Below are 15,337 nucleotides of genomic sequence, written 5' to 3'. Positions count from 1 at the left end.
ATCATATTAACATGGTATAAGTCATCACAAAACGTATACAATTGCACAGAATTTGCTTTATAATGGCAAAAATGTCTCTCCACCCGATGGCAAAATGGGTAGAATTGCAGGAAATAAGCTGTAAAACAGCACAGTTTTTCTCTTTGCCCCATGGCAAAATGTGTAGAATTTCAGAAAAAAATTGCTGCTGACACTCATTTGCTGCTGATACTCTGAACAGCTAGTCAATGAACAGCATTCTTGCATAAGTATTCCTCTTGTCCAGATGGGATAGGGCAGCGTGCCGTGTGATGGCGATTGCATCGTCTGTGGACCTATTGGGGCGGTAAGCAAATTGAAGTGGGTCTAGGGTGACAGGTAAGGTGGAGGTGACTAGTCTCTCAAAGCACCGTTATTATTTTCTATCCTGATGCCTAGTCTCTTTAACCTGCCTTCATGTACACACAGTCCATTCAAAAGTTTGGACTCACATACTCATTCAAGAGTTTTTCTTAATTCTTTAACATTTTCTACATTGTAGAATGATAGGGAAGACTTAAAAACTATGAATTAACATATATGGAATCATGTAGTAACCAAAAAAGTGTTAAACAAATCAAAATATATTTTATACTTGAGATTCTTCAAAGTAGCCACCCTTTGCCTTGATGACAGCTTTGTACACTCTGGCATTCTCTAAATCAGCTTCATGAGGTAGTCACCTGGAATTTGTTTCAATTAACAGGTATGCCTTGTTAAAAGTTAATTTGTGGAATTTCTTTCCTTCTTAATGCGTTTGAACCAATCATTTGTGTTGTGACAAGATAGGGGTGGTATACAGAAGATAACCCTATTCGGTAAAAGACCTAGTCCATATTATGGCAACAGCTCAAAGCAAAGCAAAATGAAAGTCCATCATTACTTTAAGACATGAAGGTCAGTCAATACGGAACATTTCACGAACTTTGAAAAACCATCAAGCACTATCATGAAACTGGCTCACATGAGGACCGACACAGAGTTACTTTGAAAAACCATCAAGCACTATCATGAAACTGGCTCACATGAGGACCGACACAGAGTTACAGAGGATAAATTCATTAGAGTTAACTGCACCTCAGAATGCAGCCCAAATAAATGCTTCAGAGTTCAACAGACACATCTCAACATCAAATGTTCAGAGGAGACTGGGTGAATCAGGCCTTCATGGTCGAATTACTGCAAAGGAAGAAACCACTACAAAATTACACCAATATGAAGAGACTTGTTTGGGCCAAGAAACTCGAGCAACGGACATTAGACTGGTGGAAATCTGTCCTTTGGTCTGATGAGTCCACATTTGAGATTTTTTGTTCCAACCGCTGTGTCTTTGTGAGACGCAGAGTAGGTGAACGGATGACCTCGCATTGTGTGGTTACCACCTTGAAGCATGGAGAATGAGGTGTGATAGTGTGGGGGTGCTTTGCTTGTGACACTGTCTGTGAAATATTTCGAATTCAAGGCACACTTAACCAGAATGGCTACCACACCATTCTGCAGTGATACGCCATCCCATCTGGTTTGCGCTTAGTGGGACTATCAGTTGTTTTTCAACAGGACAGTGACACAAAACCCACCTCCAGCCTGTGTAAGGGCTATTTGACCAAGAAGGAGAGTGATGGAGTGCTGCATTAAATGACCTGGCCTCCACAATCATCTGACCTCAACCCAACTGAGATGGTTAGGGAAGAGTTGGACCGCAGAGTGAAGGAAAAGCAGCCAACAAGTGCTCAGAATATGTGGGAACTCCTTCAAGACTGTTGGAAAAGCATTCCTCATGAAGCTGGTTGAGAGAACACCAAGAGTGTGCCAAGTTGTCATCAAGTCAAAGGGTGGCTACTTTGAAGAATCTCAAATATAAAATATATATTTTTTGGTTACTACATTTTTCCATTTGTGTTATTTCATATTTTTGATGTCTTCACTATTATTCAACAATGTAGAAAAGAGTAAAAAAAAAAAAAATACAAGGATGAGTAGGTGTGTCCAATCTTCTGACTGGTAATTTATCTACCTCAAATACCACAGCAGAATGATCTGGTGCTGATGCAGTCCTCACTGTAGCTCCATTCTTATCTTTTTTTTCCTCTTGTTAATCTTTTTTCTTTTCATTGTTATTTTTAAACTCTGCATTCTTGGGAAAGGCTCGTAAGCAAGCGTTTCAAGGTAAAGTATACAGCAGTTGTATCCTTCGCATGTGGCAAATAAAAATGGATTTGATTTGGCACGCGCGTAAACTGCACATCACCTGTTGTTTTTATTTATGGCCAAAACAGGAAAAACGGACAACCTTGCCTTGAGGGGATTCGATTAATCTGTCTCGGGACCCCGGGTAGGCGTGTTTTGCACCGGGTGAAATTTAATTGCGTTCGTTTTAAAACCGGGTTGCCTCCCCGGCGTGAGCCAGGTGCCCAGTTCAAAGCACACGGCAAAGTCGGCTCAAAACAAAAGTGACGTGGTAATGAGTACGATTCTGAGTTTTCACGTCAATGTGATTTGCTTTTGATAAAATCCTGTTATCTGCCTTCCCAATGAAAACTAGTTTGACAATTCAAATATACATTTAATGGAAAATAGATTAATGTTTCTGGACGATGCACCATGCTGCGTTACACTGGCGCAGATTACGGTTCAATTTGAGATGTACACTCCTCCCTCACCGCTTTTGCCCGTTTCCTTCATGGGCCATAGACCGGTGCCCTGCACCTAAGCATAATCGAATCCGGCCCTTGAGAATTGTGCGTCATCCAAAACAGCACTAGAGCGGCAGATATTCTATCTCGGAATGTATAAAATTGGACCGCTAGACGCATATTGTGTTAACATAGTGGTTCCATTCCATAGGCGACTAACCAATCAAAGACCTTCATGAGTGTTGAGCGAGATGCGCGTATTTACAGTATTCTAATAGCGTTGGCATAAAACTAGTGTCGGACTAGTCGTGTATCGGAAGGGCGATGCCAGGGATAACCAAGTATAATTTAGTGGATGATGCACAGGACTTGAGGATCCCCATGCACAACGAGGCGGCATTTCAGCATGGGGTCTGCTTTGAGGCAAAGGTAAGGTTACCTAGTAGGCGATAAACTACAGTAACTGCTTATCAATGTGGGGTAACAATGTAGTTAAGGTAACAGGAGTGACCCGGCGTCGCGCTTAGTAAATCATGAATTGACATCTAAAATGACATTCTTCCAAAATGTTATGACAGTACAATGTAATGAGGATATATGTACATGTTTTATTTTAATCGTATGCTAATATTACGCTGTGCTTGTTCATTTAATTCTACATGCACTTAGATTATAGGTGCGCTTTTGACATCTATTAATTCATTTTATTAAGCTATATACCAACTTGTTTGCTATTCAAATCCATTTACAGTACCTTAACAATTTATTCAGAATGTATAGGGAACTCCTTTTGACAAGAAGCAGTTGAGATCAGAGTAAGAGTTGAAGATATCGATAGGCTACTTGAATTACTAATGACGTCTCATAACTTTGTAAATATTATAGTACATTGGCAGTCTGGAAGTCGGTCGTCCAAATAGCCGAATGGAGATAGTGGCTGCAATGAGAAGGATAAGGGTAAGACACTTTCAACAATACAATCTGTGAGCCATAATATTACATGTATTTCTCTCCCTTCCAGAAAAATACTTTCGCTATATATTAGGAATATTGCAATGCCCTTCAAAACTTGGACTGTATGTGTGTGTGTGCATGCACGCAAATATATTTTTAATAAGATACTAATATTCTACTCTCTCACATTGGTATGGTATCTGCATATAAAACAGAATGACATTGCCTCTTATCAAATATTGCAAGTCAATCATAATATTCTAAGGCTATAAGACTATAATAACAGTCTAAAGGCCCCCACAGACTACGATTTTAGCAGTCTTATGCCACGTTTTTGCGGACCCAGACAAAAAGTCCACGTCGTGGGCAAATTCTTAGGTTCATAAATGATTGTCGGACATCTTGGCTCGTTTAGTGTGACAGCAGCTGTGCTCGAATACCCATACTAACATACTGTATACTACATACTTAGGGTGCGTTCGTAAATTCAGAGCGTTGTCAGATTCAGAGTTTTTCGCTCTCTGAGCGTACACTAGGTGCTCGGTCGGAGGAATAGGGTTGATCAGAGCGTTCTGACCTCACAACGGCAGTCAAGCACCCAAGCTAATTGGCTAACATTGGCTTGCTTGCTAGCTAATTCCAGACACAAATGAGAGAAGAACTCACTCTGACCATTTTACTCACCCTAGCAGAGTTGGTTAGGCTGTTTTTATGTTATCCAGAGCGTTGGTGACAGTAACTGTGCTGATGGCAACAATTTAATGACGCTTTTTTTGCCGACATTTACTGACACCGACCATATTTAACTGGTGTTGAGCGTTTGTAAATTCAGCAGTTATTCTGCGCTCTTGCACACTCAGACAAGTGCTCTGAAATCGGAGTAGATAGCCAGAGGGAATTTACGAGCGCACCCTTAATGAGTATATACTACATACTAAATACCATTAGTTCATTTTAGTATACTGTAAATGAACTATCGTTTCAGTTGAGCATACTAGTGCTTCGCTTTTGCTATGCAACCTCTTGTTAGCATAAATTACTAGCTAGACATTTTACATTGTCGGGTTTGTTCGTAAATTCAATCTGGAGTACCAGGGAGCACTCAGAGTGCGCTCTGGGCGTTCGTAAATTCAGAGCTTTGTCAGATTGTCCGTTTGTAAATTCAGTGTTTTGCTCCCCAAGCGTTCAGAGAGCACACTGGACGCTCTGGCCAAAGAGTAGGGTTGATCCGAGTGTTCTGACCTTACAATGGCAGTCAAGCACCCAAGATAACTGGCTAACGTTGGCTAACTTGCTAGCTACTACCAGACACAAATGAGAGAACACCTCACTCTGACCATTTTACTCACCCTAGCAGAGCTGGTTAGGCTGTTTTTATGTTATCCAGAGCGTTGGTGACAGTAACTGTGCTGCTGGCAACAATTTAATAATGTTTTTTTGCCGACGTTTACTGACACCGGCCATATTTAACGGGTGTTGAGCGTTTGTAAATTCATCAGTTATTCTGTGCTCTTGCACACTCAGACAAGTGCTCTGAAATCGGAGTAGATAGCCAGAATTAACCATGTCCATTGAGAACGCACGCCTATACCACATAGCTAAGAATAACGTGAATAACCAAGTCAATAAACATTTGGTAGTTAGTAAGATAGCATATAGTTCATATACTGCCTGGCAAGTTCGATGTATTTAGTAGTTAACTAGCGTTAGGGAAGTATCTAACATAGGATAGCATTAGGATAGCGTAGCTAACAAATTGTCAGCCAACTTATTTGAAAAATCAGTACTTTATTACTTTTATTGCTCAACATCTTAACATTTTTCATAATTAGTTAAAGCATGAATTTGTATCCTCTCTCGTTGAAATTCGGCTGTATATTTTCCGCCATTTTCTTCAAATCTGAAAACGTGAAGCCACGCCCATTTTCTGAAGAATAGCATTATGGGCCCTAAAAAGCACGGAAATAGTGTCCACTGTTTGTATACTTCGTCTTTTAGCTAATTTAATACGACATCCGGGAACTTTTGGCATACTAACTATATCCATACTATAACCAATAAGCCTACTACATACTCAATTTACATCACAAATAGTACTGTTAGTGAGGTTAGTATGGCTATTCGAACACAGCTAAAGTCTAGGTCTGCCGATTAAGTAACACTATGTGCGGTCGTAGGCTCGGACAAAGTTATGGCAGTCAGAACTTTTTAGCATTTATAGTGTAGTGTTCCGGGTGTTACATGCCGGTGACTGATCAATGGGAACACGGTCGGCACTGAGTATGCACACAATATTATGATTATTGGGAGTTGTCATATTAATTAAATAGTTCGATAAAAACATTTGCATGCATTGCAAGAATTATGATTTCCCTAATAATCCTGTTGACATGGCAAATGTAAAAAAAAATTCGGCAATCAAAATTAACATTCTACCACAGAAACCATGTTACTTTTGGGAAGCCTGTTTGATTCGGAGTTCGTATGTGAAAACTATTTCTAAGATGCATACTTTCAGTTTTTCCGAACTCACGTGGGAAGCTTGTGCTGCGGGTGCTGGCACATGCGCAGATTAAATCGACCGCTGCAGTTGTTGTCGGCTGACGTAGCCTCGCAAGCCAATCGCTGAATGTAGCGATAGAATTTAAGCAAATCATACAATCTAGCAAGGTTGATATCAAGATTTTAATTTGACAGCATCGCACAGTGTGACAGAATAACAGTAAAATATTGAATCTGACGTACAGTGTGGGAAGTCAGCCATCTCTTCCAATCTTATATAACCAATATTTCTAACCATCTCTGTTTGAAGAGTCCTCTTTCTAAATCTTAAAACCAATACCCCTAACCATCTCTTTAAGAGACATCCACTCCTCTGGAGAGATGAGAAGGAGATGGCAATGGTGTCTGGCATTAACGGATACTGCAGTGGGCCAGAGTATTACAGTGTTACAGAGAGGATTTAACTGCTGCAGAGTCAGCTGGGAGAGCCAAATGTTACATTTAATCTAGTGATGCGTTTGTGTCACACAGAGGTCGGCCAGTTCCTCAATGACACCCAGAGAGGGACAATTTCTATACGTTTTATTTTCACATGCACAAGTACAGTGAAATGCTTAAGTTGCCTGCTCTACCCAACAGTGCAGTAATCAATATCAAAATAGTTTAACAAAAAAATCTATATTATATATATAAGAAAGAAAACACGAACAATAAGAAATAAGAAACAGTATGTTTAAACAGTACAGTATGTAGTAAACAGTATGGCAGCAGCATAAGTGGTGGGTGGGTGTGTGTGTCTGGTGGCGATTGTGTGTGTGTAAGTGTTTTTTAGAGTGACAGTGTAGACGTGATAGGTGGTTATGCATGTGAACAGGGCTGGAAAGTAACTGGTAGCAAGAATATATGAATACTTAAGATAATATACTAGTGGTAATACATGCATGTAAACAGGAGTAATAGTGACCAGTAGCAGGATAAATAGATAGATACTAATGGTAATGGAAATCAATAATCAATGAACAGCAGTGTAGTGGTTGTATTTAACAATCTTATGGCCAGGGGATAGAAGCTGTTTAGGAGTCTGTTGGTCTGAGCCTTGATGCACAGGTACCATCTGTTGGTCTGAGCCTTGATGCACTGGTACCGTCTGTTGGTCTGAGCCTTGATGCACCGGTACCGTCTCCACCATCTGATGGGAGCATGGAGAACAGTCCATGTCTCGGGTGGCCAGTCTTAGGCCATTTTTAGGGCCATTCTCAGACACTGCCTGGCATGTACTTCCTGGAAGGCTGTGAGCTCACCCCCAGTGATGCGCTGGGCCATCCGCCCCAACCTCTGTAGGGCATTCCTGTCGAGGGTGGTGCAGTTGTCATACCAGACAGTGATACAACCAGTCAGGAGGCTCACAATGGAGCAGCTGTAAAAGGTTCTAAGGATGTCAGGAGCCATGGCAAATCGTTTCAGCCTCCTGAGGGAGAAGAGACACTGCCGTGCCTTCCTCAAAACTGTGCCGGTAGGAGAGAACCATGATCCTCAGTGATGTGGACACCGAGGAACTTGAAGGTATTGACCCTCTCCACTACGGCCCCATCGAAGTGAATGGGGCTGTGCACCTGCCCATGTTTCCTGAAGTCCACGATCAGCTCCTTGGTCTTGCTGACATTGAAGGAGAGGTTGTTGTCCTGGCACCACATTGCCAGGCAGTGGTGTAAAGTACTTAAGTAAAAAAATACTTTGAAATACTACTTAAGTCGTTTTTGGGGTATCTGTACTTTACTATTTACTGTATTTTTTGTACTACTTCTACACCACTACATTCCTAAAGAAGATAATGTATTTTTTACTCCATACGTTTTCCCTGACACCCAAAAGTACTCATTACATTTTGAATGCTTAGCAGGACAAGAGGACATCCCTGGTCATCCCTATTGCCTCTGATTTGGCGGACTCACAAAACACACATGCTTTGTTTATAAATTATGTCTGAGTGTTGGAATGTGCCCCTGGGTATCCGTAAATAAATAAAAAAAACAAGACAATTGTGCCATCTGGTATGCTTAATATATACAGTACCAGTAAAAAGTTTGGACACACCTAGTCATTTAAGGGTTTCTTTATTTTTACTATATTGTAGAATAATAGTGAATACATCAAAACGATGAAATAACACATATGGAGTCATGTAGTAACCAAAAAAGTGTTAAACAAATCAAAATATATTTTATATTTGAGATTCTTCAAAGTAGCCAATACTAAAAATGAAGTAAAAAGTAAAAAGTCAGCCAATAGAACAGGCAGAATATCATGCATTTTTACAGGAAAAGAAGAGCAGCATGGAGAATCTTCAAACCTTTGACATGAGAGAATCCTGATGAGCCTTTTGGTTGAGGATCAGAGGGGGAAAAAATGCTTTTGATAAAAGTCCTCATTTGATCAATTCGACTTCTGATGTTGTGTTTCCTCATTTGGGGAAAACATGTTTATTTTAGATTAGTGTTTTGTCGTTTAGATGTCTGGTCCCTTTGACTGCAGTGAAGGCAGCGAGAACGGTTCTAACTACTCAAAGGCAAGAATAAAAGCGGTGCACACTGCCGAGACTTCCTTCATGTCTAATGCACTCTGAGGGGAGGGGGAACCTAGATGCTGGAGACTTTGCCAGCTCTACCATCTGACTTTTCCCGTTTTCTTCAGCCTTAGGCAACTTTGTGTTGACCCAAACGTTGATTTACTCTCAGCAGCAGATGGTGTCTTGTAGGGACAACGATGGTAAATACTTAAGTACTCACTCCCTGCCTTAATGCATATGTTTCCATCCCTTTACATCTCTACAGGAACTGTATCTCTGACAAGGTTGAGGAAAATTGGAATTGGAGTCTAAGTTTACTTCCTGAATATGAATGAATTGAAATGGAATTTACTCCAACCCTGCTCTGTGGTTATGTGCAAACTATAATGACATGATACACACAAAGTCCATGATGTCACCCCTAGGCTATATACCGTGAGCTTGTGTGGATCCTTTTATATTCCAGTTTCATGTACAAATCTATGGAATATACATTTCCCCCCACAGTATGAATTCAAATTGAAGAACATCAAGAAGAAGAAAGTCAACATCATCGTGTCTGCGGATGGTGTAAGGGTGGTTTTGCGAAAAAAGAAAAAGGTAAGTTCCCTTCAAAATATGAAATACCCGATGAAGTCAGAGTAGCTACAAAAATGTTGGTCTTGATTATGAATTGTTCTATTGGAGAATGTGTGTCTTTTCCTACATTTGCATGAGCTTGACTTGTCTTGTGCTCATAGTGAAAACTCACGTCAACATTTTAGCCACTTAGGAGATGCCCTTATCCAGAGTAAGTTCCTTTTATTGATCCTTTATTTAACTAGGCAAGTCAGTTAAGAACAAACTCTTATTTACAACGACGGCCTACCCCGGACGACACTGGGCCAATTGTGCGCCGCCCTATGGGACTCCCAATCACGGCCAGATGTGATGCAGCCTGGAAAAAAAAACAGGGACTGCAGTAACACCTCTTGTTCTGAGATGCAGTGCCTTAGACCACTGTGCCACTCTCTATACTCACAGTAGTGAGTGGATACATTTCATTTGTACTTTTGTACATCAACTATTATTTTGCACCAAGGTCAATGATACAAGAAACTGAAACTGTTATTTCTTAGCCCATCAAATTGAAGGGTTAGAGTTACTAAATGTTTCCACCAGTGTGAAGTGTACAACTGTTATTTTCCAGATGCAGTAAATCAAAAGGAAAATTCATCATCAGTGATGAAAAGACGGTTCTATGGTCAGACGTAAACAGGCTTCCTTTGCATATGGAGGCGGAATGGCTTATGGTTGTTAAATGTGATGATTTGATGAATGATCGAATGCCATAGCTCTTTGTCCTTCATGGAAGCTGCAAGGTCCCTCATTTTGAGTGTCTCTGCAGATGGAAAAAGTTGAAGAACCTCCATATATACATGTTTCTTATAGGTGAAACACTGACCCTAAGTCATAAGTCATAGGAGTGAATTACAGCATTGCGTAAGTGTTGTCGCTCTGTGGTTGTGTTCCAGAGGAAAGAGTGGTCTTGGGATGACAATACAGTCATGATAACACAAGACCCCATCTACAGGTAAAGACAGGCACCAAGTGCCCTCAAACATAACCCTCTTTAAGACTATTCTTTGCTATGTCCACACAAACCCATTGATGATTTTTGATTAAGTAGTTCAGATTGAAATCAATAAAATTCTCGTGATCAAGATACTTCCCCGTCCCATTTAGGATTTTCTATGTGTCACATGACGCCCAGGACTTGAAGATCTTCAGTTACATTGCAAGAGATGGAAAGAGCAACATGTTCCGTTGTAATGTCTTCAAATCCAAGAGGAAGGTAAGACCTTAGAGATCCTATAATTCTACAGTATACAGTTGAAGTCAGAAGTTTACATACACCTTAGCCAAATACATTTAAACTCAGTTTTTCACAATTCCTGACATTTTATCAGAGTAAAAATTCCCTGTCTTAGGTCAGTTAGGATCACCACTTTATTTTAAGAATGTGAAATGTCAAAATAGTAGAGTGATTTATTTAAGCTTTTATTTCTTTCATCACTTTCCCAGTCAGTCAGAAGTGTACATACACTCAATTAGTATTTGGTAGCATTGCCTTTAAATTGTTTATTAAATTAAGCCATTTTGCCACAACTTTGGAAGAATGCTTGGGGTCATTGTCCATTTGGAAGACCCATTTGCGACCAAGTTTTAACTTCCTGACTCATGTCTTGAGATGTTGCTTCAATATATCCACCTAATTTTCTTCCCTCATGATGCCATCTATTTTGTGAATTTCACCAGTCCCTCCTGCAGCAAAGCACCCCCACAACATGATGCTGCCACCCCCATGCTTCATGGTTAGGATGGTGTTCTTCAGCTTGCAAGGCTGCCTCTTGTTCCTCCAAACATAACAATGGTCATTGTGGCCAAAGTTATATTTTTGTTTCATCAGACCAGAGGACATTTCTACAAAAGTACGATCTTTGTCCCCATGTGCAGTTGCAAACCGTAGTCTGGCTTTTTAATGGCAGTTTTGGAGCAGTGGCTTCTTCCTTGCTGAGCGGCCTTTCAGGTTATGTCGATATAGGACTCGTTTAACTGTGGATATAGATACTTTTGTACCTGTTTCCTCCAGCATCTTCACAAGGTCCTTTGCTGTTGTTCTGGGATTGATTTGCACTTTTCGCACCAAAGTACGTTCATCTCTAGGAGACAGAACGCGTCTCCTTCCTGAGCGGTATGACGGCTGTGTGTTCCCATGGCGTTTATACTTGCGTACTATTGTTAGTACAGATGAACGTGGTACCTTCAGGCGTTTCGAAATTGCTCCCAAGGATGAACCAGAATTTTTTGGCTTATTTCTTTTGATTTTCCCATGATGTCAAGCAAAGAGGCACTGAGTTTGAAGGTAGGCCTTGAAATACTGTCACGTCCTGACCTTAGTTCCTTTTTTATGTCTCTATTTTAGTTTGGTCAGGGTGTGAGTTGGGGTGGGCAGTCTATGTTTTGTGTTCTATGTTTTCTATCTCTATGTGTTTGGCCTGGTATGGTTCCCAATCAGAGGCAGCTGGCAATCGTTGTCTCTGATTGAGAACCATACTTAGGTAGCCTGTTTTCCCACTCTTGTTAGTGAGTGGTTATTTTCCGTTTCAGTGTTTTTTACCATACGGGACTGTTTCGGGTTTTCTTTATTCACTTGTTCGTTTGTTTTCTGTGTTCAGTAGAATAAATAGGACGAACACTTACCACGCTGCATATTGGTCCGATATTTCCTACTCCTCCTCAGAAGAGGAAGACGACAATCGTTACAAATGCATCCGCAGGTACACCTCCAATTGACTCAAATCATGTCAATTAGCCTATCAGAAGTTTCTAAAGCCATTTCTGGAATTTTCCAAGCTGTTTAAAGGCACAGTCAATTTAGTGTATGTAAACTTCTGAACCACTGGAATTGTGATACAGTGAATTATAAGGGAAATTATCTGTGTATAAATAATTGTTGGAAAAATGACTTGTGTCATGCACAAAGTAGATGTCCTAACTGACTTGCCAAAACTATAGTTTATTAACAAGAAATTTGTGGTTGAAAAACAAGTTTTAACGACTCCAACCTAAGTGTATGTAAACTTCTTACTTCAACTGAATGTTCTATGTGATGATTATATGGGTAGGAAGGGTGTAGCTCTATGGGAGTGGACTGAGTATGAGATTAAAGATATCCACAGGTTCCAGATCAGTGATATATAATCCGCTTATTTCTACAGGGTATCAGATCGTGGCAAGCAGCTGCTTAGCGAAGGGGCAGGGAATAGGGAGGGAAGGGGGCTGGGTATAGGGAATGTGCCATGATGCATTATATTTTACTTGGGACTCTTGGATCAATAGGGATCGTCAAGGGCTTAGTCTATACTAACACATATACACACGCTGTGCATGCACGCACACACATTTGTTTTCTGATCTACATGAACACAGTGCATACACATTTTATACACAGTACACACACCTGATGAATTTCAATTTCACACAACCCTGCATGCAAGAAAAAATATTGGGAAAATGATTGGCACGCGACTACCCCATAGCTGCATATGGAACAGCGATAAATTTCTGCATAACAAAAGCCTGGATAGCAACACCACCAATGAGGTTGGCTCTCATCACTTCACCATGGATACCAGTCATGTACTGTAGACAGTGACTGAGTGAAGCAGCATACTAATGAGTGTCTGCATCCCAAATGGCATCCTATTCCCTATTGGGGATTATGGGCCCTGGTCAAATGTAATGCACTGCGTAAGGAATAGGGTGCCATTTAGGACGCAATCACTGAGTGAGGTGGGAAGAAAGAGGCTTTTAATTCTGTCCTTAATGTCATCTTCAAGCTGTACCACCCACCATCTTCACTTACCAGAGAACAGAGACACAGGCTGTAATCCTGTGTAGTGTAGTCTTGCCATTCAGATGACTCCAGCCTTGAAGCTCTTATCTCAGGCTTCCAGATCAAACTTTTGCCATTGGAGGGGAGGATGAACCGATGATACTGGGCTTGATTTACTGGACTTCATGTGGCTTCCCATGGATCACTGTCTAGGGTTTATAGTATCCCCATAATCTTAGTGATGACCTTGTCATCCATGTGGCTCAGTTGGTTGAAGCACAGTGCTGGTTTCACAACGGTTGTGGGTTCAATTTCAGCAGTGGCCATGCCAATAAAAATCTACTGAAAATGAAAAAAATTGTGTTATACAGTCTAGAACAGTAGTACATACTTTACATAGCACTTTACACAGTACATTGTTGATGCACCTTTGGCAGCGATTACATCCTTGAGTCTTCTTGGGTATGACCCTACAAGCTTGGCACACTTGTATTTGGGGAGTTTCTCCCATTCCTCTCTGCAGATCCTCTCAAGCTCTGTTGGATGGGCCACTCTGGCTGGGCCAATCAAGGACATTCAGAGACTTGTCTCAAAGCTACTCCTGCATTGTCTTGACTGTATGCTTAGGGTCGTTGTCCTGTTGGAAGGTGAACCTTCGCCCCAGTGTGAGGTCCTGAGCACTCTGGAGCAGGTTTTCCTCAAGGATCTCTCTGTACATTGCTACGTTCATCTTTCCCTCGATCCTGATTAGTCTCCCAGTCCCTGCCGCTGAAAAACATCCCCACAGCATAATGCTGCCACCACCATGCTTCACTGGTGCCAGCTTTCCTCCAGACATGACACTTGGCATTCAGGACTAAGAGTTCAATCTTGGTATCATCAGACCAGAGAATTTTGTTTCTCATGGCAAGAGTCATTTAGATGCCTTTTGGCAAACTCCAAGCGTGTTGTCACTCCTTTTTACTGAGGAGTGACTTCCATCTGGTTGTCTTTCTGGAAGGCTCTCCCATCTCCACAGAGGAATTCTGGAGCTCTGACCATCGGGTTCTCGTTCACCTCTCTGACCAAGGCCCATCTCCCCCTCAGTTTGGCCAGGCGGCCAGCTCTAGGAAGAGTCTTGGTGCTTCCAAACTTCTTCCATTTAAGAATGATGGAGGCCACTGTGTTCTTGGGTACCCTTCCCTAGATCTGTGCCTCTACACAATCCTGTCTTGGACCTCTGCAGACAATTCCTTCGACCTCATGGCTTGGTTTTTGCTCTGACATGAACTGTCAACTGTGGGACCTTATATAGACAGCAATCAATTGAATAATACACAGGTGGACGCTAATCAAATTGAAGAAACATCTCAAGGATGATCAACGGAAACAGGATGCACCTGAGGTCAATTTCAAGTCTCATAGCAAATGGTCTTAATACTTATGTAAATAAGGTATCTCTTGGTTTTTACATATGCATTTGCAAAAATTTCTAAAAACCTGTTTTTGCTTTGTCATTGTGGGGTATTTTGAGTAGATTGTTTGTTATTTCATACATTTTAGAATAAAGCTGTGACGTAACAACATTTGGAAAAGGGGAAGGGTATCTGAATACTTTCTGAATGCACTGTATAACTATATATATATATATAACTGCATATTGTCATGTTATGGTGCACACCTGTCACCAACGTTACGCGCACCTGCGTGTCTTCAGACTCACCTGGACTTCATCACCTCCCTGATTACCTTTCCTAATTATGTCACTCACTTTGTTTCCTTTTCCAGGAGTTATTGTTTCTGTTCCTGTGTCATGTCTGTGCATTGTTCGTGTTTCTTATTGTGTATTATGTGTTTGTTTTTTTTTAACACTCACTCCCTGAACTTGCTTCTCCGGCCTCTAGGTTACCAGGCTGCTCGTTATGGCGCACACCTGTCACCTGCGTGTCTTCAGACTCACCTGGATTCCACACATGGTCACACGTGACATATATAACTGTAGATAACTATAGATAACTCAAGGAAAAAAGGCTCTAGAATGAACCAATCCGTTACAACGAAAACATGCACCTCTACAGTAGATCAGTAAGGCTACATCGCTGAATTACTGTGCTTTTTGTTCTCTTCCTATTTCCATCCCTCACTCCCCCCTCTTTCTATCTCCCTCTCTTTCAACTGTTTCTCCTTTTATCTCCATCCCACTACCCCCTCTTCCCCCTTTCTCCACACCTGATCCCGTCTGTCCTACCCTTCTCCTCCCTTTTCCCCTCTCCTCCCTCCCCTCACCTACCTCTCTCCCCTGTCCCT

The 15,337-nt window shown here is 41.2% G+C and overlaps 1 protein-coding gene across 1 annotated transcript in view; it reads left to right on the top strand.

Moving 5' to 3' along the window:
* The first annotated feature begins 2,754 nt into the window (after window positions 1-2,754).
* Window positions 2,755-15,337, top strand: part of LOC109875391 (carboxyl-terminal PDZ ligand of neuronal nitric oxide synthase protein) — a 30,534-nt gene continuing 17,951 nt past the window's right edge. The window contains exons 1-5 of the mRNA XM_031809675.1: window positions 2,755-3,080; window positions 3,537-3,608; window positions 9,181-9,273; window positions 10,188-10,246; window positions 10,399-10,507. Coding sequence (XP_031665535.1) covers window positions 2,976-3,080; window positions 3,537-3,608; window positions 9,181-9,273; window positions 10,188-10,246; window positions 10,399-10,507 — 438 coding nt within the window. The 5' untranslated portion in view covers window positions 2,755-2,975. The remainder of the gene's footprint in view (window positions 3,081-3,536; window positions 3,609-9,180; window positions 9,274-10,187; window positions 10,247-10,398; window positions 10,508-15,337) is intronic.

Source organism: Oncorhynchus kisutch, linkage group LG30, assembly GCF_002021735.2.
Source record: "Oncorhynchus kisutch isolate 150728-3 linkage group LG30, Okis_V2, whole genome shotgun sequence".
NCBI lineage: Eukaryota > Metazoa > Chordata > Actinopteri > Salmoniformes > Salmonidae > Oncorhynchus > Oncorhynchus kisutch.
This window is presented reverse-complemented; position numbering and strand designations above follow the sequence as displayed.